This window comes from Rhamphochromis sp. 'chilingali' (genome assembly GCF_963969265.1).
Source record: "Rhamphochromis sp. 'chilingali' genome assembly, chromosome: 18".
NCBI classification, from domain to species: domain Eukaryota; kingdom Metazoa; phylum Chordata; class Actinopteri; order Cichliformes; family Cichlidae; genus Rhamphochromis; species Rhamphochromis sp. 'chilingali'.
Window position 1 is genome coordinate 16352917 of NC_137945.1, and position 25461 is coordinate 16378377.

At 43.7% G+C, this 25461-nt stretch overlaps 1 protein-coding gene across 4 annotated transcripts; it reads right to left on the minus strand.

Annotated features, from left to right (window-relative positions):
- Positions 1–1028: 1028 nt before the first annotated feature.
- On the minus strand, positions 1029–25461 carry nktr (natural killer cell triggering receptor). Of its 4 annotated transcripts, none has more exons than XM_080864912.1 (17): positions 25328–25461; positions 16322–16400; positions 15698–15772; positions 13287–13394; positions 12738–12782; positions 11280–11367; positions 10439–10468; positions 9641–9786; positions 8700–8919; positions 8349–8516; positions 8141–8228; positions 7801–7949; positions 5039–7696; positions 4256–4339; positions 3994–4053; positions 1998–2099; positions 1029–1759 (listed from the first exon to the last, which is right to left on the minus strand). In XM_080864912.1, the coding sequence occupies exons 2-17, from the start codon at positions 16377–16379 to the stop codon at positions 1690–1692; spliced, it is 4149 nt and encodes a 1382-aa protein (XP_080721038.1). In that variant the 5' UTR covers positions 16380–16400; positions 25328–25461; the 3' UTR covers positions 1029–1689. The 4 variants fall into 4 exon arrangements, with proteins under 4 accessions (XP_080721038.1, XP_080721037.1, XP_080721039.1 ...); XM_080864911.1 differs by having other exon boundaries at positions 5039–7720; XM_080864913.1 differs by lacking the exons at positions 15698–15772; positions 16322–16400; positions 25328–25461 and adding an exon at positions 12436–12459 and having other exon boundaries at positions 5039–7720; positions 13287–13357.

A 25461-nucleotide genomic window follows, 5' to 3' on the forward strand; every position in this document is an offset into this window, starting at 1 on the left:
AGAACAAGCGATATAGCTTAATATATTATTTTCCTTTTGTTCTTTAACGCCTTTTAATCTGGGAGATGTCTTAGCTTTTCTATAACATTGAAAAATGACCGTTTTTTATGTAAAGGCAAAGGCAACAGTGACTCAAATAACCCCTCATCGCAACCAAAGTATGCAGAAGAGCATCTCTGAAAATACACTGAACCTTGAAGCAGCAGAGGACCACGCCCAGCACCACTCAAAGAACAGGAAACTGAAGCTACAGTTGACACAGACTCACCAAAATTGGACAAGATTGATTTTTTTTTTTTTTTTTAAATGATTGAGTCAGAATTTGTCATAAACAACATGGATCCATCCTGCATCATAATAACAGTTCAAGCTACTGGTGGTGGTGCTGTGATGTGTGATGGATATTTTTTTGGCACACTTTGAGCTCATTAGTACCAACCGACTGTACATAGTTTAAACGCCACATCCTTCCCTTTATGACCATAGTGTAGCTACATTCTCCAGGCTGTTTTGAGCACAATCTTGAACATGACAGTGGGTTCACTGTACTCAAATGACCTCCACAGTCACCAGATCTCAATCCAATAGAGCACCTTTGGGATGTGGTGAAACGGGAGATTCATCCCGGATGTGCAGCCGACAACTGTGTGATGATGTCATGTCAATATGGACAAATCTCTGGGGAATGTTTACAGGAATTTAGCAGTCCTAAAGGCAAACTGTAGCACTACCTAATACAGTGGTTATTGAGCATAACATGTAGCTCATGGACAGTTCTTAGAACAAGTAACACATGATTGGAATCATTGCTCTATTTGTAATGAAAGAAAACTGGAATCCACATCATCCGTTTGACTGAATATGGCACAGTTAGCACTTCATGGTGGGGCTTACTGTTTTGTTCTCTTAAGCACACATAGTTAAACACACTACAGATATAAACTGAAGGTAGATGGCACCATTGCTGAGGTACAAATAATTCAGAGATCCTGAGAAAGCAAAGAAAAACACAAAATACCAGACCAGAGTTCAAGATGTGTTGGTATTTATTAAATGTAAACATTTAGAACTGAATAAACCTACATCTGTGGTACCATACTTTGAGTTTAGTTTGAACATTCATGATACAATAAAATAAAAGCACTGAAAAAAAAAAAAGTTATAAAAACAAATTATTCCATTCAGTGATGACTTTAGGAAAACTTTCAAAGCTTAATGCAAAACCTCAAAAACACATCAAGACTGAGACGATTGGACTCTTAAACTGTAACAACTTCAGTGTATAAAAGAAGTAGAAAACACAATCCATGAATATAAAATTATTTAATTATTTAGAGCATATTTGTCATAATATTAGTATTAAGTATAGAGTATATTTCACTTTCAAACTTTCTGTTTGATGGACTGTGTTGGCAGATTTTCAGCCACTTGTTGTGACAGCCCCAAAAAGGAGGCCTTTGTATCAGCTTGTAAAGTGGTTTATAAATTTACATTCATTTCCTCAGTAATTATAATGCCAGCTTGTGCCAGGTGGACATACACAACCATGTTAAACTGACCATAAGACTGGATTTAATTCTTCCTCTTAGAGCTTTAGGAGCTGATCTTTGACTATATGACATTGTCCAGACTTTGTGGTTCTGATCCTTTTCATCGGGTGTAAACCAGCAGGCTGCCTTAAGGCGCAGCTCAGCTGTACCGACTGCTGCGACTGTGGCTCCTGCGCCTAGAAGAACTGCGACTGGACGAGCCATACGACCTGCAGACAAAAGAAAACGTTTCACCTTTGAGGCACTGCAGAGGTGTTTACAATGCACAGACGTGTGGAGAACATTTAGTGGGGTGTTTTGGCTTCTTTTATCTTAAATACACCAAAACACATGTGAAAAAACAAGGATTTTCAACAGGACAGAAAGATTTGAGATGGCGAAAAGGTTGAAGTGAGACCGGCCACATCGTTAGTGTCTGTCAGAGTTCACCTGGGAACTCAGTCTTACCGCGATCGGCGGTCTGAGCTCCTGTAGCTGTCACTTCGCCTGCGCCCTCGTCTCCTGCTCACACTCCGACTCCGACTGGAATAGCTGTCATAGGAGTCTGACCTGCATTAACATCCAGCCAGGTGACAACACAGATATTATTTTGGGAATAGCAACAGAATGACACCGAATTCAGTCATGACATGTAGAGCTTTAAGACCCATTTCTGACATGGTTACAAATACAGCTCAAAAGTAATTATCAGGGCTTCATAAGCTTAACTTTAACTATTTTTAAGCAGCAAAAAGTGGGTTACTTATCATTTTAAAAGGACATGCAGTCCAACAATAATAGATATGAGCAAACAAGAACAACATCACTGAGAATTTAAATATTTTAATAGTTGTAATCGGTGAAAAACAAGCTCAACAATGGTAAACAGATCACTGTATAAGGGAACACAATGTGTCAGGGAATCGGCTGTTAGAATGTACTGTTAGAAAGAGCGGATTGGTGAGTTTCATGTGGTTTCTGATACGTAACAACAGCTGTGGCTCCAGATGTGCTTGCAAAAGTACTGGACTAGTTTGACTATCGTATGGATGCCGTGTGTTAACATTGAGCACTTGTGGATATTTTCAATTTTGTGTGTAAAATTTTATATTAAGCCATTTACTTCAAGATTTTATGTCCATTACTATAAAATGTAATATATTTTTAATTCTGATGATTCTCTTTGACACACTGTATTTTAAAAGGTGACATTTAGTGCCAACAGCAGACTTTTCAGTATTAATTTTACTACCCTGTAAAATATGGCTGTTCGATATAACGATATAGATCGGATGACGATATAAAAACGTCTATCGTTTCAGTTTACGCTATCGTTTGTTTCGTGGTGTCGCAAAATAAACTGTTTACAGCAATATTTTTTCATCGTTTTGATGGTCACTGTAGTGGCTATATTAATTTCTTAAAGTTCTCTCTTTCTCTTATATTTAATATAACCACACGACGAACGGACAAGCGCCTGTTTTTATGCGTTGTCGTTAGCAACAACAACGGTAACAGCATCGCGTGTCCGCTTGTTTATTTTCCACATAAACCTTTCACAATAAAGCTCAAGATCCTGTTGAGCCTTTTCAAAATAAACTGAATCACGTGAAATAGTATGTAGAGTATTTAGGGATGAAAAGCAAAAAAGAGCCGCCAGGTGCTAAAAAATAAACCTTAGACTCAAACGTTAGAACAGGCTTTTCCCCGCAGCAAGCCGTGTAATAAATACTCACAAAGAAACGGCGGCCGTTACAACTTATGTCTAAAAATATATAGTTTCACGCGTCAGTTAAAACACTCGACTCCAGGTACACGACGCCCAGCTGGAAACACTTCACGCAAGTCGAGCTGCCCGAGATTCACAGAATTTACAGAAGATTTTGTGATTTTTATCGTTATCGGGACGATAGATGTCTTATATCGGGATATGAGATTTTGGTCATATCGCACAGCCCTACTGTAAAACCTTTCAAGCCCTGTTTAAAGACCTTCAGCTCAAAGTTTTGTGTCCATCTTAAGACATATGGATCCTGTTTTTGGTCTAAAGTCCGATCATTACAACAATCCCATCAATCTGACTGTACCGAGTTTTGTTTTTCCAGTTTCAAGCATTCATCTTCTGTGGTGCCACATTAAATGTTATTGAAAATACTGATGGATCTGCACATGCTTTTAGGTTTTGAAATATCTATACTATTTATCAAAAGTCTAAACGTTTCTTTGTCTGACCAACAGTCCTGCTGGTAAACCTGCTGCTTAATAAGACGAAGCAGAAAATATTCACAACCTCAGCGATATTTGGCCAAAATTATGAGGGCTGTAAAAAAATCAACTGATCTCTTACAAACTTATACGTGTTCTCAGTTACAATTATATTGCCATTTTTTAAGCTCAACATACTTCATTGCGTTTCTATGAACAATTCCACATTTCTAAATGTGACTTAAGTGTCCTCACACACCTGGATCTTCTCCGGCGAATATATGAGCGGCTTCTGGAATGACTTCTATTGTACGTCCGGCTGACGGGAACAACAGAAAACACCAAAAATCAGAGGTTTAACTTCAACATCATAGATTAGTAACTGTTAAAACATTGTGGGCACATTTATAAAGACATTTTTGAGTTTTCTTCTTAGGAATCAACACAGAAATCTAAAATGCCAACTACAGAATATTCCCTATCAGATCTTGCACTTGTCCCATGAGTGTTTCATAGTGTACCTGTGACTCCTGTAACTGCGGTACGTGGTGCTGCGAGAGCGAGATCGTCCTCTCCCACGTCTCCTCCAACTCCGGCTACGGCTCCTAAAACAGCAACGATGCTGTAACTTACATCTCACTCACATTCAGGGATGGAAATTGAAAAGAATTTAGCGATTCCATTATCAGCATCACTTATCCATTCGATTCTCTTATCAATTGTTATTGGGTTCTCACTGGCTCAGTTTTGAGAGTCAATGCCATTGTTAAACAGCAGTAAAGAAATTACATTCATCTAAATGAAATGCATGCTGTGGGTCAAATGTTTGTGCGTGTTGAGATTTCCCCTCTTTGTTGTGATCAGTGTTAGAGTCGTTACTCAAAAAGTCATTGTTACACACAACACTTTTCTTAAAAGTCATGCAGCACGTTACTTAATTACTACTGGGACAAGTAATTTGTTATACTATGCTGTTTGCAAAGAACTGAAGTTGTGTTAGCAGCATAATGCGGTTGTTTCTGTCCTGGATGCAGTTTTCCACTTTACCATTGATCTCGTACATAACCACGCTCTAGACTAAGTTGGTATTTTCCTCTGTCACGTGAATTAAAGTCAGCTGATTGTAGCGTGAGTGCAAGATTGATCGATAAGCAGCCAGACTAATAGTCCCAAGGAATTGGACTACTGGGAATCGGTTTTCTACAAAAAACGGTCCTTGATTACCATTCCTACTCACATCAAACAATTTATTAAGATTCAAAGGTGGCGTCTGTAAATCATCGCAGTGCTTTATTCTCACTTACCTGGAGGAGGAGCTGGAGCTGCGGGATCTGCTCCTGGACCTGCTGTAGGAGTGGGACCACCCCCGGGAGCGTGACCGGTGACTGGAAACAGAGCGGGACTTTCTAGACAAGGACCTGGACGTCTTTGGAGACCGTGTGCGTGACGTTCCCTTTGCATTTCCCACAGAGGGGGATCTCTCTTCACTGGAGCTCTCCTGGTTTCTCGGCCTCTGGTTGAGCCGCGCGGTCTTACGGACCTCATCGAACAGAGATCCCGGTCGGACCCGGCTTTTGCTTTTTATCTCCATTCTCACTCCCTGCATGTTGCCGGTCTGGTTCTCTTGAGCCTGGACATTTTTCACAGTGACAGGGGGAGCATTCACAGTCTGTACAGCTGACGTTCCTTTCAGTGGCCTCCATTTTAAATTGATTACAGTGGCAGCAGGCTTGCCAGCGGTTCCTTTGTCTTGCGATCCGCCAGCTGTTGTTGTGGAACTAACGGCAAACTGTTCTTTGCTATGAGATAAAGCAGTGTCATTGTTTTCCATCTCAGAAGAGTTTGAGGTAGATTTTAGGGTTATTTTAGGAACGCTGTTGTGAGGATGACATGAGACTGAAGGTTCAACAATTTCAGCATCATGCTCCGGAGTACAAATGTCCATGTCATCTAATGTCTCCGGCTCCTGGACACTTGGCCAGTGAGAATCGCTGGCGCTATTCCTGTTGGATGACTCTAGATGAGGTTCAGTGTGTTTTGCATTTTTGTTGATACTTTCTTTTGTCCTCTGTTGCCCCCTTTCTTCTTCTTTAGTAGGATTACAGCTTGCAGTTTGGTCCTTTGCATTGAGGTTATTAACATCAGCACTTTTTTTAACAACTCTTCCAGGACTATGTCTTTCCCTTTTGGATTCGTCTTCTTCTTCCTCCTCTTCAAACTCTAAAGGTGGTTGCCAGTGAAAAGTCTCTTTCAGCTTCTGATGTTTTCGCTTAGTTTTCTTGGCCTTGTCCTTACTGTGGTGGGAACTGCCTTTATTCTCACTTCTCCTCTTATGTTTATGCTTACGTTTAGCTTTCTTCTTGCTCTTGTGCTTCTCTGGCTCTGCCGCTTTCTCTGGGCTTTCCTCTGACTGACCAGAAGCTGCCGGAGCATTCCCTCCATCAGATGTTTTTCTGGAAATCTCATAATCCGATTCTGAACTAGCTTCCCCTTCCTCTTTCTCAGAAATAGCTAATGTCCTGGCTGTTAAATTTTCAGAGTCACTTTCTGAATTCCATCCAGAGATCGAAGATAACTTCTTTTCCAGAGACTCGGCATACTGAGCCACCCTTATCTGCATTTTCAATGGGATAGCGCTGTTGCTCTGGCTCACCTTATCACTGTCACTGTCCCATTCAGACTTGTTATTAAAAGTCTCTGCTGGCACTGAACTGCAATGCTTCGTCTCCAGATCCTCTGAGCTTCCCTTGTCTTTTATTTGCTCCACAGAGCCAATGACACCAGGGCTGCGCTCACTGTCTGTCCTGTTCTCCGATCCTGAGTGACCATCTTGACTAAGGCTTACTGAAATTAACTTATCCAAATTCTTTACTCTGCTCAGAGAACTGTAGTACTCCTTCCACTCCTTGTCTAGTGACTCCTTCTTTGCGTTACTTGTTTTTGGGGACTTTTCAGACTCTGATCTGCTGTAGGACGATGACCTGCTCTTGTGCCGATGAGTGGACCTGGACCTGGACCTACTGTAACTCCGACTCCGTGAGCGACTATAAGAACGGCTGTAAGATCTACTCTTGGATGACCTGCTGCGTGAGCGCCGTGAAGGTTTTTGTGCTGTGTTGTCTTCAGAGTCACCTGGCAGAGACTTTGGCGTAGCTGAAGTCTGAGCTTTATCTGCTGCGCTATCGACTGCTTGCCCAGTGGAGGAAATGTTGCTGGGAGCTACTTTAGCTTTAATTTCCTGAATATGGATGTAGGAGGGTTTCCATGGTTTCTGACCCGGTTTCCAGCGAGAGGGAGGTGGACTGTCGCTCAATGGGATCACAGGGACACTTTCAGGAGCCGGGACAGCTGGCAGTCTGGGGACAGGTGCGACTTTGCTCTCTTGAAGCTTCTCACTCACAGGGATCATGGTGGCTGGTTTGCTTGTTTTTTTCTTTCTCGGAGATCTGGAAAAACTCCTTTTTCTGGGTGGCGTCAAAGATCTGGATCTGTACCTTGATTTAGACCGGGAGTGAGAATGGGACCAAGACCTAGATCTAGAGAAAGATCGCCCTCTAGATCCAGACCGGCTTCTAGATCTTGAGTAAGACAGGGACCTTCCTTGAGATCTGGATCGACTGGATGTATATGACTTAGAGTAGGATCGGGAATCTCCGTATGACCCCGAGGATCGGCGTCTCCTTCTGTTTGAAGAGTGGTGTTGACTCGAAGAAGAACGAGTTAGCGAATGAGATTTTCTGCACCCTTTCTCTGAAGACACAGACCTTTCTCCATCTGACTGGTTTTGATGTTTGCTCTTGGAACTCTTCTTCTTGTTATGTTTCCGCTTTTTGGCCTTTTTCTTGTGTTTAGATTTCTTCTTCGCCTTCTTCTGTTGGCAGCGCTGGCTGGACCTCTCCGAGCTGTGGTCTGAGGAGTGCTCTGCAGACTGGGACCACGCAGAGTCACTTCTGTTGTCCCATCTGCTTGAGGAATGGTCATTCAATCTGTTAAGCCAAAAGACGCATGAAAGCAAATAGAAGGAAAACTAGTGTTTAAAGTTAGGAAGGAAAACACTTGGTCATACTTGTCTCCTTTGCTCCACCGCTCGATGCTTGGGGGTTGATAAATTTTGGTTCTCTTCATTTCTTCTTTCCAGTGCGGTGGAGTTTCACTGCTTCCACGCTCCTCTACAGATGCAGAGCGTGATTTAGACCTCGTAGGAGTGTGATACCGCTGCGAAAGACAAAAAAAGTAAAAACTGTGCATTTGCAAACAATTCATTAAAACTAATTCTGCATAAGAGTTAGACTAGATAAACACGTTTTACAAAATTCACTCCTGTGACTCAAAAAGAAATCCAAAAATTTGAATATTTACATATACATTATGTTAGCAATCTCTGATCTTAGTTGAGGTGAGCTTACTATCGTTCCTCTGCCTCTGATCTTCCGTCCAGACTTGGACACAGCTGGTTTCGGGTCAGCTGGAAGAGTTGCTTCTTCTTTTTCAACTCTGAAAATTAATTTGAAATTGAAATCAAATTGCAGCACTTGCTGTGTTTACTTAGATTAGTGTTTTGGTTGCTCATTAATAAAAAAAAAGTATATACATGAAGCACAACTTTGAACTGACATATCTGCTTTATCTTCCTGAGATGGCATGTCCCGTCGCAGCAGGAAGCGGTTTTCTGGCACAGGTGGTATTTCCTCTGGCCGAACAACGGGCTTCTCTCTCTTCCCACCCAGCTCCCTCTCTTCTTCCACCTCGTTCTCTCCCTCTCGTAGCTCTCTTCCCACAGGGCTGTGACAGCAGTTATATTTTTATTAAGAAAACAACAAAAAGCTCCTACAGATGTCAGTACTGAAGTCTATACAGTCAATTGGTGAAAACTGACAACACACAAGATATGTGTAAGTATTTATTAAAAAACGTTATAATGTGATCATGAACAAGAACTTACATAATAAAATAAATAAAAATCACCTTTGCTTGGAAGGCAGACTATCTGCATCTTTGTCCTTCCTTGACAGTCTCCTTTTCTTTTTAGGCCGTTTACTTTTCGAATGTCTCTTTTGCTTGTAACGCCTGTGCTTTTCATCAAGTTCACTTTCAGACTCCACTGAGGAGAACTGGGAGAACGAGTCATGGGAGCTCAGGGATGAGTCAGCAGAATGGGAAGTTCTTTTCCGCTTGCCTTCTAGCACTGCAGGAAGAAATACAACAGAACGTGTGGAAATAAATTAAAATGTGCTAATTCTGAAGAATACTTGACTCGTATAGTTAGTAAAAGAAGAGGGAAAGCTCAGACGCCAGGAGTCATTTTCATGATGGTACAAGTACAAGAAAAGCTTTGTCTGTTCTTTCCTGGTATGTTCAAGGCAATGAAAGCAGCCCTGGCAGAGTCAGGTGGGCTGAAGCCAACTGAACTCCACAGAGATCACCTCGCTGATCCTCATTAAACAGAAGATCCAGTTACACGCCCCGTGTTAATGCCAGTGGCGGGGGGAGACGCTGGCATCCAAACGCCAACAAAATGAACATGAGCATGAAATACGAGCCAGTTATAATCACAGGCAACACACGTTATCCCTCACTGGAAACAAAAACAAATGAGCATAAAATATGTAACTTTCACTACAGATATTCTATTAAAGCTTTTGTATTATAACAAAACTTACAGTCACACTACACTGGCTGAGTGGCAACACATCTAATCTAAACAAACCCAAAGATTTCATACAGTGGGTCTAAGGGTATTGTCTAATAGTATCTTCTAAAAGATCAAAGAAAAAATTTGGATACAATTCTCCAAAAACTACAGTACCCAGGATGCATGGGACCTTTTCATCAGATTTACTTATCAAAAATAAATGAATAAATACAACAAAGCTAATCCTTCCAATTAAGAAGGTTACTGAACGTACCATCGTTTGCAGACTTGGTGATCAGCTGACCACAGTCGATCACTCTCACGTCAGCGTACGGTCTGCTGGCAGAATCAGTCTTCAGCCCCTCAATCTTCTTTATCACTTCAAATCCGGAGATGACCAGACCAAAGACGACGTGGACTCTGCATAGACGCAAGACAGACTTGAAACTAAAAGCAACATTAAATGTACTATTATGTTAGTTTTAAGCCCTGGAGAGCATTTGGGTTTTGCCTCAATCAACTTCCTATGACAGAATATCCTACATTAGCACAGTACATTGAGCTAAAGTTTGAAAACTACCAAAAGGGTTCTAATCTATTAAAATCCCACTCACACAGGCCTGCTTAACAGCTAGCAACTGCGAGTGGTTGCTGGAGGTTGCTTCCTGATGCTCGGTAAAATTGTCCGTTTACGTTGTTTGCACAGCATCTTCCATGCAAACTACGAGTGACCGAGGCAATCTGCTAAAGACCAAAGGAACCACCAGGAGGGTTTTTGGTGAACCAACCTATTTGCAACCCATTTCACTTAGTGACAGCCAGCAAATATTCAGCAACCGGTCAAGGAATACACATCTTTCCTAAGCAACAGGTGCTTGCTGAGTGATTGCCAGCCTGTGTGACTAACGCCAAACATGCTATAATCAGTTTAGTAACATAGAAACCTAACAATAGTTGTTGGGATGTTGGGATTCTTTTTCCCCAAAAAGTTTCATATCAATACACTGAAAGTCTCATTTTCAGATTTCTATATAGAATTAGAATGTGAAATAATAATATCAGATGTACCTACCCATCAAGATGAGGCGCCATCTTAGTTGTGCTGATTATGGATAATCCAGCAGTAAGTGAGGTGGGGAGTCAACCAAAGGTGGAAGCCGGGCCATGAAAGTGGGAAAAAAGAGAAAAGAATAACAATAAACAAATACCTCGATCAAAGCGGGGATGCTACTGTACCACAGGGAAAATCTCAAAAGGAATTGTGCAACAAACCTTTCTTTAATGACATCTGATTGCAACTCAATTAGGAAAACACTCAACAGCAGAGTGTGGTAAATTACATTATCATTTTTTCTGTTATAAAAATCAGTTTGCACAAAGACTACATATCTACATTTCCTCCTTCGAGAATTTGTAATCATGGAGGAAAATGTCAATCGTATGTTCAGAACCTGCTTTTGTGACAACGGAAGCCAAAATAACATTTTGAGTCACCTCAAGCCATTTGTGAAATATTTAAGCAAGTCCAACAATTGCAAAGACAAACTACTCAATGATAAATACAGTCAGGAGAGAGAGAAACACAGCCTTTGAGACACATTACCTTGGAAGAGCAGGATGCTAGAGTTTCTGTAAATTTTACACAAAAACGGCAAGAGAAAAAATGTAACAATTGTAGGTGAAAAAGAATGAATCCAATGTTTCTCTGCACTTTGAAACTAACTGCACACAGAAGAAGGGACTGCTGATGGTCACACTTAATGACAAATTCTACTCTAAAATCTCAAAACAGGAAAAAAAAAAAGGGATAGAAAGCAAAAACTAATAAGAAACTTTCTTAAGAATGACAGTAAAATAATGGTGGTTGGGGGGTAAGTTCTTAAAAGCAATGTTTTAATTTAAAAGTTACTCACATAAAAAACTGTGAGCCGTTGGTGTCCTTCCCACGATTGGCCATCGACAGCAGGAAGGCTCTGTCGTGTTTGAGAGTGAAGTTCTCATCTGTCGGGGGCAGATGCAGAGGATTCAAGTGTTAATAAAAATAATCATTTAAAAAAAACAAAACAAAAAGGTTTATTAATTCATTAAAGCTTTTCGCTGTCTCACCAACCTATCCTTCCATAAAGTCAGCTCTAACAAAAGGTTTCTGTTGGGCCAAATATTACTGCAGTCTGTTTATAAAGTACCAAACCAGTAATGACTTTCAACAACTTGCACTTTTCAGATGAAAAGGTACCACACTGGTTTCTGTTCACATCATAGCTACAAGCAGATCTGCTTGCTGATGTGTGCAATATATTACGTGCATTTCTCAAAGTCAACCTTACATCACAGTCTTCAAGTCAGAGCTGCATTCTGATATAGTCGAGGGTTAATCCGCTGTAGGAGTTCCAGAAAACACACTCAGTCGAATTTATAAAAGGAACCATTAGCTTTTGCTTGCACAGCTACCAGGAATGAACTTTGCAAGTTGTGTTTAGAAGTCTGGTTTACATATTGCTCTGGAGTTCACCCTTGGGTTTAGCAGGGTGACATAAGCTTTGTTTCTAAAAGCTTTAAAAAGTTAGAGAAAAATGTCCAAACCACTGATTTAGGAGATTCTCAACGAGGGTCTGGTCCATCTCAAAAGTAAGCACCATCACTGACAGTGCTTACTTTGAGGGCCCTGCTTAGAAAAAGCAGTTACGGCTGTAACAGTAACATAAGGCGGTGCGACGCTGTTGGATCACTTCAAGTTTCAAGGGGTTTTTCAAAGCTGGAGATTAATGAGTGCTTTGCAAAAACAAAATAGTCCCCGTAATGTACAGTTTTAACAAAGAGATGATATACAATATAAAAGTTAAAAGTGGAATATCTTCTTACTGATGAGCAAAACCACCCGTCTGGTTCTGGCTCCATGTCCTGCTAGTTCCACCTATTTAACATAAAAACCCTAATCTGAGCGGGGGGGGACCTTTCAGTACAAATGTGAATCTGTGACGCTGCGAGCATTTGCACTGCTTTCACTGACTGAGGAAGGTGGTGGGGACGATGTTGGCATGGTGTTACGGAGCTGTGTACATCTCTTACCTTTTCATTTTGCAAAAGACCACTCTATAAATAAGAGAATATGTTGAAAACTTTAGGCAGGAAGATTGTAGCTTTCAGTAAAGAGAATGCCTACTCTCCATCTTGATTTGATAAAGCCTACTGCTGTTACTACATAGAAGAACTACACAATGGAAAAGTGAAGGTCAGCGCAGTCAAACATAGAACAATTCGCACACAAAACCCATTAACCATCTATGCAACTTTATATGCATGCTTTGTTTTTTTAGTATAGATATGCATCACTATTATTAGATTATTAGATAACTTGATATTCCAAATACCTTCAAAGTAGCCTCCATATATGGATTCCCCTCCTCTTCCATTTCCTGCAAAGATTAATAAAGTCAAATAAATTCACAGCAGCTTCTTTATATTGCAGCAGTGTAATTGTGTGTAGCCGCTGAAAAAGATGCTGCCTCATCAGCAAAGGCAGCAGTGATTCATGTTTATTGGGCTCATTTTTGAAGTGGCTGCCATGTTCAGGAAACTGTAGTCTCCTGGATTCCTGCCATGAACACCCACAACAAAGCCGCAGAGCATGTTTACGGTATGTTGGCACTTTGATGAGATTAACAGCTTTGATCAGTTTTTACCCATTTTAATTTGGCCTGTAATTAATGTTATTATTGAAAAACATTTCCCACCTGGAGAGCATTTAATCCATCTTTAAAACAACCCAAATGAGAGGTTTTTTCGCCCCGCTCACATAAGCTGTGTTACGCTCTGTTGGCTTTCATTAGATTTTGGACTGAAACGAACAAACTAGCAAATTAGAAAAAGGTGGAGCACTGTGAACACGTTCTTAGGTAAACGGGGGATTATAACATTACCTTCAGTAAAGTCGCCTCCCTGAATCATAAAGTTTTTTACAACTCGGTGAAACGTGGAGCCTTTGTAGCACAGCTTTTTCCTTGTGACTTTCCCAGTTCCCCTTTCACCTGCAATGACATTCATGTTAACTGAGCTCTCACCAAAAAACAAAAACACTCAACCTGCTAATACACAAAGTGCTTCTGTGTTTACTAGATGGTTTTAAGAAACAAAAGGCTTTTAATATTGCCACAAAGGAATGAAAACCACATTTGGGTGGTGGCTTTCAGTAAGCTATATGCCTTTGGTCTGGCATCCTGCTGGTACTCCCTTGGAGGACTGCCAAATTCATTAATAAATCTTCCACTGGACCAATACTAACCGGGGACACAATACTGGCCCAAAGCTATTACCCTCCAGAGTCACCTTACTCCTGGGGTGAAATGACGTGAAGGCAGGATTTAATTAGATGTGGTGATGTGTTGAAGGTGGCTTTCAGCAGAAAGAGGCTGTGTGTCCTATTGAAAAGCTAAGCTAAGGGTTTAGTATTTTACTTCTTTGGCTTCGGCACTGTTCCAGGGGTTTGGTTTCCTTTGGAGTGAGCTGATCCAATTCTAAAAGGACACATTAGAAACTTTGAGAAAGTCAGCAAACTGCACCAGCTGAATGCGGGTGTGTATTACTGCTTCACTGGTGTGCTGTCTGTGCATGTGTTGGTTCAGGAACAGACTAACGAGCCTTTTCCCATGTCTGCCTTTGCTGCCATCGCATTCCCGTTGGCCAGGTAGGGTGAAAAATGAGACGGGGGGATTGCTCGGCTATGTGTCTGCAGATTTATGACTTTCTCTAGGCAAACCACTGCCTCTACAGTACACTACACTGCTCTGTGTGATGAAATATCTAGAAAACAGAGCAGCCACAACATAAGTCATAAAATGGTGTATGTTTTTTATTACGTTATTGTCATTTTATTTCACTTATTTAATAACGTTCTCATTGCTATTGTATTGCAGTGCTTGGATAAACCTTGTTAAGTTGCACTTCTGTAAGGCCAAACAGATGAGGTTGACAACATCTGTGATGTAGCACATCACAGGACGTTATCTCTCAAAATTATGTCAGAAATTTTATTTTATTGAACAGTTTCTGACGCTTAAACTTCAGCAAACTTCTCGACTGTGAGAGAAAACCTCTTCTCTAAAGCTGTGACTCGATCAGTCAGCGAGTGAAATTTGCCCCTTTAACACTTTATTTATGGTCATTTGTACAAGCAGACGAGCCTTTGGAAAGAGGTTTAAACCACTGCAAATATGTTTCTGTAAATTCCTTCAAAGTTCAACAGGAAGTTAAGCACCCCCCCAAAAATCCATCACAGATGAAAAGATACAGCGTGAAAACTACGGACTGGTGTGGTGCAGTAAATGAATTTTGTTGTTTTTAACTTTGTTTTCCCCTCACTTCAGCTTTTAGTTAGTCGCTTTGCACGCTGATGTTATCACTGTCACAGAACCACTTCTGTTTACGCTCACTGTTAAAGCGCAGGTAGTGTGTGCAGTATTCTCCTGAAGGTTAGGTGTCGCCACGTCAGTGCTGATAAAGGAAAGAAGTCAAAACTGGAAGCAAAGACATTGCCGTGTGTGTTTATTCAAGAAAGTCTAATCTTTTCAAACTGCTGTAGCTTCCCTCCATGTGTAGTGTGTCAAACTATGAGCTTGTGTATGGATATATCATTAAAATGGCAATTAAAAACTGACTATCATACACTTCATACGTGTCTTCAACTCAGTGTTGCAGAAACAAAACTAAATGAAACTAAAACACTGTGCAATCTGCCATGAATGGTAATGGCAATAGTGCCATCACTCTTCTCTGCAGCTTCGGAGTACCCCAGAGATTTTTGACACTGCCCCTATCTGACAACGGACAATCTGTGCAGGTGGCTCAACGGACTACCAACGAGTGCTGACGCACTACTACCGCTGGACAATAATTCCCACATCAGCGATCCTGCCGACTCTTCAGTCTTTAGCCTGTGGTGATAATGCTGTGCAGACTTTGATCGATAAACAGCCTTTTGTCAACAAAGTGGATTATTTATCTGGTGGATTATTTATTTGGCGATTTAAAAACCTGCTACAATTCACTATTTACCTGCATCGTTATGAAACCACTGGGGACAATTTGACATTTGATAAAAATGAATTTAAACAAATACACAGAAAAGAAAGCTACATAAATGAAATGTGTTTTTCCATGTTAATCAAGTAGTTTTGAAATTTTAGAGTTAAAGTAGTGAAAATCTTGCACTTTAGTCTGGGTTTTGCCATGTTGAATCACATTTTTAAGCAGAATTATTCAAATATGCGATTAACGAAATGCTGTAAGGTCATGACATTTGACTGGAAGATATCTCTGAATGAGGATTACTCACCAGTGCACAAACAGAGGAAGTTTTTGCTGGTCTTGGGACAAATATCCGAAAAAAGCTGAAAGACTATACGCCCAACTACAAGACACATAAGGGGGAAAGAAGAGTCACTAAAAGTATCATCTTTAAACAAAGTCAAAATAAATCACATATAAACAACAACATGTAAACAACCGGAAACAATCTTTAATAGTTCACAGCTACATTTTCTATTACAAGCTACAAGTTTCTATTACAGAAACCTCTCTGTAGCTAATGGCAAGTCTGATACTATGTGAGGGACAGCTGTGGAAGAAGGGCATCAGCTACATCTTTCAGGATAAAGTCACTAAAACAGTCTGGTCAATATTTCCATTCTGAGCAGCTATCAGGGGTTATATAGAAATATAACCTCTCAGCACAGATACAGCTGACGCTAAACCAGTCTATCAAGTTTATTCACCACTGAGTGAGCCACTTTCATTTTGTAAATGAATATCAATGAAAAGCTTGAACACCAAAAACAAAATCTATACATAACATTAATTTAAAAATCCTTTTTTTACATATCAGTTCAAAGTATGGAAGTTAAGGTAGGCTCTAACTAACTATTCCCTCCACCTGTAAACTGATAAGGATTTCCCTTACTTGGCTCCCGGTTGAGCTCCACATCAAAGTAACACTGAGGGCAGTCTTTCACCCCCATTGCGATCAAAGTCCAGATGACCTAAAATGCAAAAACAAAAGAAGCTAAGCATAAAAAAAAAACAAAAAACAATGCTTCCCCCCCCCCTTTTTTATACGTATGTTTAAGCCAACAGAGACACAGCACATTGGAAAGAGGCTGTATACAACGGAGAGACTAAATGACAGCAAAGGAGGAAGAAACAGAAAGGGGAGGAGAGAGCAATGGTAGGGGAGAGACAGAGAGAGAAGTCTGTGGGGACATACAGAGGCTATGCAAATCCGAGCAGAGCGCACCACAGACTCCTTACTGTATATTTATTGCTCTGTGACAAACACTGAAATGTCACCACTCTGGCTGAGCCTGCTTTGTAACATTAACAATAACCTGGAAGTGTATTTACAGCTTTTAGTTTGAGCATGTTTGATTTATATATGGACAAGCACCCAGCAGACAATTAAAGCAAGCACCATCAATAGATCCCAATGTTTACCTTCATCATGTGACAATAATATATATATATATATATATATATATATATATACACACACATACATACACACACACACACACCCACACACACACATAAAACACCCAGCACGCCCCTGCGGGCGGTTTATCCTTCAAGCTCGGGTCCTCTACCAGAGGCCTGGGAGCTTGAGGGTCCTGCGCAGTATCTTAGCTGTTCCCAGGACTGCGCTCTTCTGGACAGAGATCTCCGATGTTATTCCCGGGATCTGCTGGAGCCACTCGCCTAGCTTGGGAGTCACCGCACCTAGTGCTCCGATTACCACGGGGACCACCGTTACCTTCACCCTCCACTTCACTATATATATATATATATATATATATATATATATATATATATATATATATATATATATATATATATATATATATATATATATATATATATAGCAGCTGGATAGCGTAGTGGTTAGACTACACGCCTTTGGAACAGAGGATCGCAAGTTCGATTCCTGCCTGGGGCGTCTGTATCCAGTAAGGGTCCTAAGGCTAGACCCCCTATGCTAAGCAAGCCTACCGCAGACATGAGCGAGACAGATAAATATGAAGGCATGCCGGCTCGGACGTCGCCCGGATCAACAAGGTCCGCGTCAGGTGTTGAGGAACCAGGGCACCCTGACGAAAAGTGGGCTACTGGAACAAGAAGGCATCGGTGGGCAAGGGACGAAAACAGGGCGTTGTTGGAATGCTACTACGCAAGTAACCCCGGCGGAAGGGGCTACATGAATAGGATGAGGGACCTATGGATTCTTCGATACCCAACATCCACAATGACGGCGAAACAACTAGTAGCTCAGTGTTCCAACATTCGAAAGAAGGGACTGCTCTCACAGCTAGAGATTGACGAGGTACAACACAAATGCTACGGCAAGGAGGAGTCAGGACGCCAGGTCAGGGGGGAGATATCATCACCCCCACCCGAGATTGGGTACATAGCCCCAAGTGTGATAGGAGAAGGATCGTTGAGTGCGAGAGGAACTGACCTGAAAAATAGGATCATGGCCAAGCTTGAAACCTGGATCCCCCGTAGCCGGTTACCAAGATTACGTGAAGTACCCTCAGAAGGTCTGCTAGATGATGTTAATGCAGCACTACGGGCAATACCTACAACCACGATTACCGACACTAACAAGCTGATCTACAATACGGCAGCAGTGATCAGTGAGATGCTTGGCTACAAGTTGAACAGCCACAAGGGGCAGTACCCTCCATGGAGAAGGAGGCTAGAGGGCAAGATCAAAGTAGCACGGAGAGAGGTTAGCCAACTAACGGAGTTGCAGAAAGGTGCGACGAATAAGGTGCCTAAGAAATACAGCAAGCTGTCCATACCTGAGGCCTTGGAAACTGCCAAGCAAAGACTCACAGCCTTGGCCAGCCGCTTGAGGAGGTACACCAGAGAGATAGAAGGCAGGAGAATAAACCAGCTGTTCTCCACAGAACCAGCAAAGGTGTACTCTCAGTGGCAAGGGAACAATAAGAGAACAGCACCACCAAGGCTGGAGACGGAGCAATACTGGAAGAGCATATGGGAGAAGGATGCAACCCATAACGGCAATGCTCAGTGGCTAGAGGATCTGAGGGCAGACCACAGCGACCTCCCTGAACAGGGTCCAGTAACCATCACAGTGGCGGATATCCAAGAAAGGGTCTCCAGTATGAAGAATTGGACAGCACCAGGGCCCGACATGGTTCACGCCTACTGGCTGAAGAAGCTAACTGCACTCCACGAGCGTCTGGCAGCACAAATGAACCAGCTGCTAGTTAACGAGAGACACCCGGAATGGCTAACCGAAGGTCGGACGGTCCTGATCCCCAAGGACCCCAAGAAGGGACCGGTCCCCTCCAACTACCGACCAATAACCTGCCTCAGTACTACATGGAAGCTCCTGTCAGGCATCATATCGGCTAAGATGAACAGGCACATGGGTCAATACATGAGCGGGACACAGAAAGGAATTGGCAAGAATACCAGAGGCGCAAAACACCAGCTACTGGTAGACAGAACAATCAGCCGAGACTGCAAGACCAGACTGACCAACCTGTGCACTGCCTGGATTGATTACAAGAAGGCCTATGACTCAATGCCCCACAGCTGGATACTGGAATGCCTAGAATTGTACAAGATCAATGGGACCCTAAGAGCCTTCATCAGGAACTCAATGGGGATGTGGCGTACAACACTAGAGGCCAACTCCAAGCCCATAGCACAAGTCACCATCAAGTGCGGGATCTACCAAGGAGATGCTCTGTCCCCACTGCTGTTCTGCATAGGCCTGAACCCCCTCAGTGAGATCATTAACAAGACTGGCTACGGATACCGACTACGGAACGGAGCAGTTGTCAGCCACCTCCTGTACATGGATGACATCAAGCTGTATGCCAAGAGTGAACGAGACATCGATTCACTGATCCACACTACCAGGCTATACAGCAATGACATTGGAATGTCGTTCGGACTGGAGAAGTGTAGTCGGATGGTAACAAAGAGAGGGAAGGTAGTCAGAACTGAGGGGATTGAACTACCAGAAGGCAACATTGCAGACATAGAGGACAGTTACAAGTACTTGGGGATCCCGCAGGCGAATGGGAACCATGAAGAGGCCGCTAGAAAAGCTGCAACCACCAAGTACCTGCAGAGGGTCAGGCAAGTCCTGAGGAGTCAGCTGAATGGTAAGAACAAGATCCGGGCCATCAACACGTACGCCCTGCCCGTGATCAGGTACCCTGCTGGGGTAATAGGCTGGCCAAAGGAGGAGATAGAAGCCACTGACATAAAGACAAGAAAGCTCCTTACCATGCATGGAGGGTTTCACCCCAAGTCCAGCACCCTGAGGCTGTACGCTAAGCGGAAGGAAGGGGGCCGGGGACTGGTGAGTGTCAGCACCACAGTCCAGGATGAGACAACGAACATCCAAGAATACATTGGGAAGATGGCCCCAACTGACCGAGTGCTCAGTGAATACCTCAGGCAGCAGAAACCCAAGAAAGAGGAGGGAGACGAGGAACCATCATGGAAGGACAGAGCCCTGCACGGTATGTACCACCGGCAGATAGAGGAGGTGGCTGATATCCAGAAATCCTACCAGTGGCTGGACAAAGCTGGACTGAAAGACAGCACAGAGGCACTAATCATGGCAGCACAAGAACAAGCTCTGAGCACAAGATCCATAGAGGCTGGGGTCTATCACACCAGGCAAGACCCCAGGTGCAGGCTGTGTAAAGATGCCCCAGAGACAATCCAGCACATAACAGCAGGGTGCAAGATGCTAGCAGGCAAGGCATACATGGAACGCCATAACCAAGTGGCCGGCATAGTGTACAGGAACATCTGTGCCGAGTATAACCTGGAAGTCCCGAGGTCAAAATGGGAGATGCCCCCAAGGGTGGTGGAGAATGACCGAGCTAAGATCCTGTGGGACTTCCAGATACAGACGGACAAAATGGTGGTGGCTAACCAACCGGACATAGTGGTGGTAGACAAACAGAAGAAGACGGCTGTAGTGATCGATGTAGCGGTTCCGAATGACAGCAATATCAGGAAGAAGGAACACGAGAAGCTGGAGAAATACCAAGGGCTCAGAGAAGAGCTCGAGAGGATGTGGAGGGTGAAGGTAACGATGGTCCCCGTGGTAATCGGAGCACTAGGTGCGGTGACTCCCAAGATAGGCGAGTGGCTCCAGCAGATCCCGGGAACAACATCGGAGATCTCTGTCCAGAAGAGCGCAGTCCTGGGAACAGCTAAGATACTGCGCAGGACCCTCAAGCTCCCAGGCCTCTGGTAGAGGATCCGAGCTTGAAGGATAAACCGCCCGCAGGGGCGTGCTGGGTGTTTTTTTTTTTTTTTTTATATATATATATATATATATATATATATATATATATATGTTGAGGAACCAGGGCACCCTGACTTGTTCCAGTTGTCAAAACTGGAACAAGAAGGCATCGGTGGGCAAGAGACGAAAACAGGGCGTTGTTGGAATGCTACTACGCAAGTAACCCTGGCGGAAGGGGCTACATGAATAGGCTGAGGGACCTATGGATTCTTCGATACCCAACATCCACAATGACGGCGAAACAACTAGTAGCTCAGTGTTCCAACATTCGAAAGAAGGGACTGCTCTCACAGCTAGAGATTGACAAGGTACAACACAAATGCTACGGCAAGGAGGAGTCAGGACGCCAGGTCAGGGGGGCGATATCATCACCCCCACCCGAGATTGGGTACATAGCCCCAAGTGCGATAGGAGAAGGATCGTTAAGTGCGAGAGGAACTGACCTGAAAGATAGGATCATGGCCAAGCTTGAAACCTGGATCCCCCGTAGCCGGTTACCAAGATTACGTGAAGTACCCTCAGAAGGTCTGCTAGATGATGTTAATGCAGCACTACGGACGATACCTACAACCACGATTACCGACACTAACAAGCTGATCTACAATACGGCAGCAGTGATCAGTGAGATGCTTGGCTACAAGTTGAACAGCCACAAGGGGCAGTACCCTCCATGGAGAAGGAGGCTAGAGGGCAAGATCAAAGTAGCACGGAGGGAGGTTAGCCAACTAACGGAGTTGCAGAAAGGTGCGACAAAGAAGGTGCATAAGAAATACAGCAAGCTGTCCATACCTGAGGCCTTAGAAACTGCCAAGCAAAGACTCACAGCCTTGGCCAGCCGCTTGAGAAGGTACACCAGAGAGATAGAAGGCAGGAGAATAAACCAGCTGTTCTCCACAGAACCAGCAAAGGTGTACTCTCAGTGGCAAGGGAACAATAAGAGAACAGCACCACCAAGGCTGGAGACCGAGAAATACTGGAAGAGCATATGGGAGAAGGACGCAACCCATAACGGCAATGCTCAGTGGCTAGTGGATCTGAGGGCAGACCACAGCAACCTCCCCGAACAGGATCCAGTAACCATCACAGTGGCAGATATCCAAGAAAGGGTCTCCAGTATGAAGAGTTGGACAGCACCAGGGCCCGACATGGTTCACGCCTACTGGCTAAAGAAGCTGACTGCACTCCACGAGCGTCTAGCAGCACAAATGAACCAGCTGCTAGTTAACGAGAGACACCCGGAATGGCTAACCGAAGGTCGGACGGTCCTGATCCCCAAGGACCCCAAGAAGGGACCGGTCCCCTCCAACTACCGACCAATAACCTGCCTCAGTACTACATGGAAGCTCCTGTCAGGCATCATATCGGCTAAGATGAACAGGCACATGGGTCAATACATGAGCGGGACACAGAAAGGAATTGGCAAGAATACCAGAGGCGCAAAACACCAGCTACTGGTAGACAGAACAGTCAGCCGAGACTGCAAGACCAGACTGACCAACCTGTGCACTGCCTGGATTGATTACAAGAAGGCCTATGACTCAATGCCCCACAGCTGGATACTGGAATGCCTAGAATTGTACAAGATCAATGGGACCCTAAGAGCCTTCATCAGGAACTCAATGGGGATGTGGCGTACAACACTAGAGGCCAACTCCAAGCCCATAGCACAAGTCACCATCAAGTGCGGGATCTACCAAGGAGATGCTCTGTCCCCACTGCTGTTCTGCATAGGCCTGAACCCCCTCAGTGAGATCATTAACAAGACTGGCTACGGATACCGACTACGGAACGGAGCAGTTGTCAGCCACCTCCTGTACATGGATGACATCAAGCTGTATGCCAAGAGTGAACGAGACATCGATTCACTGATCCACACTACCAGGCTATACAGCAATGACATTGGAATGTCGTTCGGACTGGAGAAGTGTAGTCGGATGGTAACAAAGAGAGGGAAGGTAGTCAGAACTGAGGGGATTGAACTACCAGAAGGCAACATTGCAGACATAGAGGACAGTTACAAGTACCTGGGGATCCCGCAGGCGAATGGGAACCATGAAGAGGCCGCTAGAAAAGCTGCAACCACCAAGTACCTGCAGAGGGTCAGGCAAGTCCTGAGGAGTCAGCTGAATGGTAAGAACAAGATCCGGGCCATCAACACCTATGCCCTGCCCGTGATCAGGTACCCTGCTGGGGTAATAGGCTGGCCAAAGGAGGAGATAGAAGCCACTGACATAAAGACAAGAAAGCTCCTTACCATGCATGGAGGGTTTCACCCCAAGTCCAGCACCCTGAGGCTGTACGCTAAGCGGAAGGAAGGGGGCCGGGGACTGGTGAGTGTCAGCACCACAGTCCAGGATGAGACAACGAACATTCAAGAATACATTGGGAAGATGGCCCCAACTGACCGAGTGCTCAGTGAATACCTCAGGCAGCAGAAACCCAAGAAAGAGGAGGGAGACGAGGAACCATCATGGAAGGACAGGCCCCTGCACGGTATGTACCACCGGCAGATAGAGGGGGTGGCTGATATCCAGAAATCCTACCAGTGGCTGGACAAAGCTGGACTGAAAGACAGCACAGAGGCACTAATCATGGCAGCACAAGAACAAGCTCTGAGCACAAGATCCATAGAGGCTGGGGTCTATCACACCAGGCAAGACCCCAGGTGCAGGCTGTGTAAAGATGCCCCAGAGACAATCCAGCACATAACAGCAGGGTGCAAGATGCTAGCAGGCAAGGCATACATGGAACGCCATAACCAAGTGGCCGGCATAGTGTACAGGAACATCTGTGCCGAGTATAACCTAGAAGTCCCGAGGTCAAAATGGGAGACGTCCCCAAGGGTGGTGGAGAATGACCGAGCTAAGATCCTGTGGGACTTCCAGATACAGACGGACAAAATGGTGGTGGCTAACCAACCGGACATAGTGGTGGTAGACAAACAGAAGAAGACGGCCGTAGTGATCGATGTAGCGGTTCCGAATGACAGCAATATCAGGAAGAAGGAACACGAGAAGCTGGAGAAATACCAAGGGCTCAGAGAAGAGCTCGAGAGGATGTGGAGGGTGAAGGTAACGGTGGTCCCCGTGGTAATCGGAGCACTAGGTGCGGTGACTCCCAAGCTAGGCGAGTGGCTCCAGCAGATCCCGGGAACAACATCGGAGATCTCTGTCCAGAAGAGCGCAGTCCTGGGAACAGCTAAGATACTGCGCAGGACCCTCAAGCTCCCAGGCCTCTGGTAGAGGACCCGAGCTTGAAGGATAAACCGCCCGCAGGGGCGTGCTGGGTGTTTTTTATATATATATATATATATATATATATATACACACATATACACACACACACACACATATACACACATATACACACACACACACACATATATACATATATACACATATATATACACACACACACACATTAAAAAGAAATCTCCTCAAAACCATGCACCAACTTGTTGAAGAGCTTTACTGCTGAGCCATGAGTTGGAAAACCACAATGTTTTTAGTCTGAGCAATGCAGTTTTAATGACAGCTACAGTACAAGGAAATGTTTGGTCTATCTGGAATTTGTGTGGGTGAGCAGACTGAACTGCCAAAGAGCTTTACGAGTAATGAAAGTGCAACACAGTACGGAAGAGGGGGGAAAAAAGAAAAAAAAAAGAAATCACAACAACTTCTCAGCAATGTGCATTCATCAAATTCTCTTCTTTTCATGTCCATGGTATGTGCTCAATATTTCTTTTCTTTTTTTAACTGTGCAGAGATGTGAGTGAACAAGAGCTGCAGTGTTTTGTGTTATTAGCTATAGTTTAACTTTAGCTTTCCCCCAGAACACAAGAAGAGAAGTGAGCTTGGTGTTAAGTTGGAGTGTTTTCTGGCATTACTGCACAGGAGGAAGTATATCAAGGTGTCAAGATGATAATACTGAATCTATACATAGCCGCCTAAGAGGCCTGTCTTTTCAGATAAGCAGAGCTGCATTGCATTTACAGCAGAACTCGTGTCATATTACTAGCCTTGACTATGTTTGGTTAACGAGGAATGGCATCTGCATGAACAGTTAGATCGTGGCTGCTACGAATAGAAAACAATAACCAACTTCTGGAGAAGTCCCTCCTCCACTGAGCTCTTTAGATATTTACCTTGCATGTCATGCAGACTACAGTAACCACTAAAGCGCACTCCCCCCCCCCCCCCCCCCAAAACAAAACTAAACAAAACAAAAAACAAAACACAAAACCTTAAAACAATGCTGTAAACCCAGAAACCGAGAATGTCCTTTTGCATTTCTTGTACAACGTTAGCAGCCAGCACGGCACACCTTGTAGCTCGGGTTTATCTGAAAACGACCTAAGGTTACTGAGGGTTTAAGCCATGCTGCGAGTATTAAAACGGTGTGAAATCTCCCCAGGCTACAACGAGAACACTGTTCACACAAATGTTAGGCGCTTTTCCAAAGCGGCGGAGCTAACAGCTAGGAGCTGGCTAAAGTTAGCTAAGCAGCTTACGTAAAAAAAAATCACTCGTTTGCAGAGACTGTTAGCATTTATTTCAACGCTGAAAATCCTACCAAAGGTTATTAAAAGCTTTGATCTATGTAACTTACCTCTGTACAGTAGCTAGCCAAGAATCAGCTAGTCACTGACGGTCGCCACTTAGCATTTGAGTTCCCTTTTTTGAGTGACGAGTGCTGGTTAGAAAGCCGACTGGTGGGTGGGCAGTTTAGTAGTTTTGTCCCTT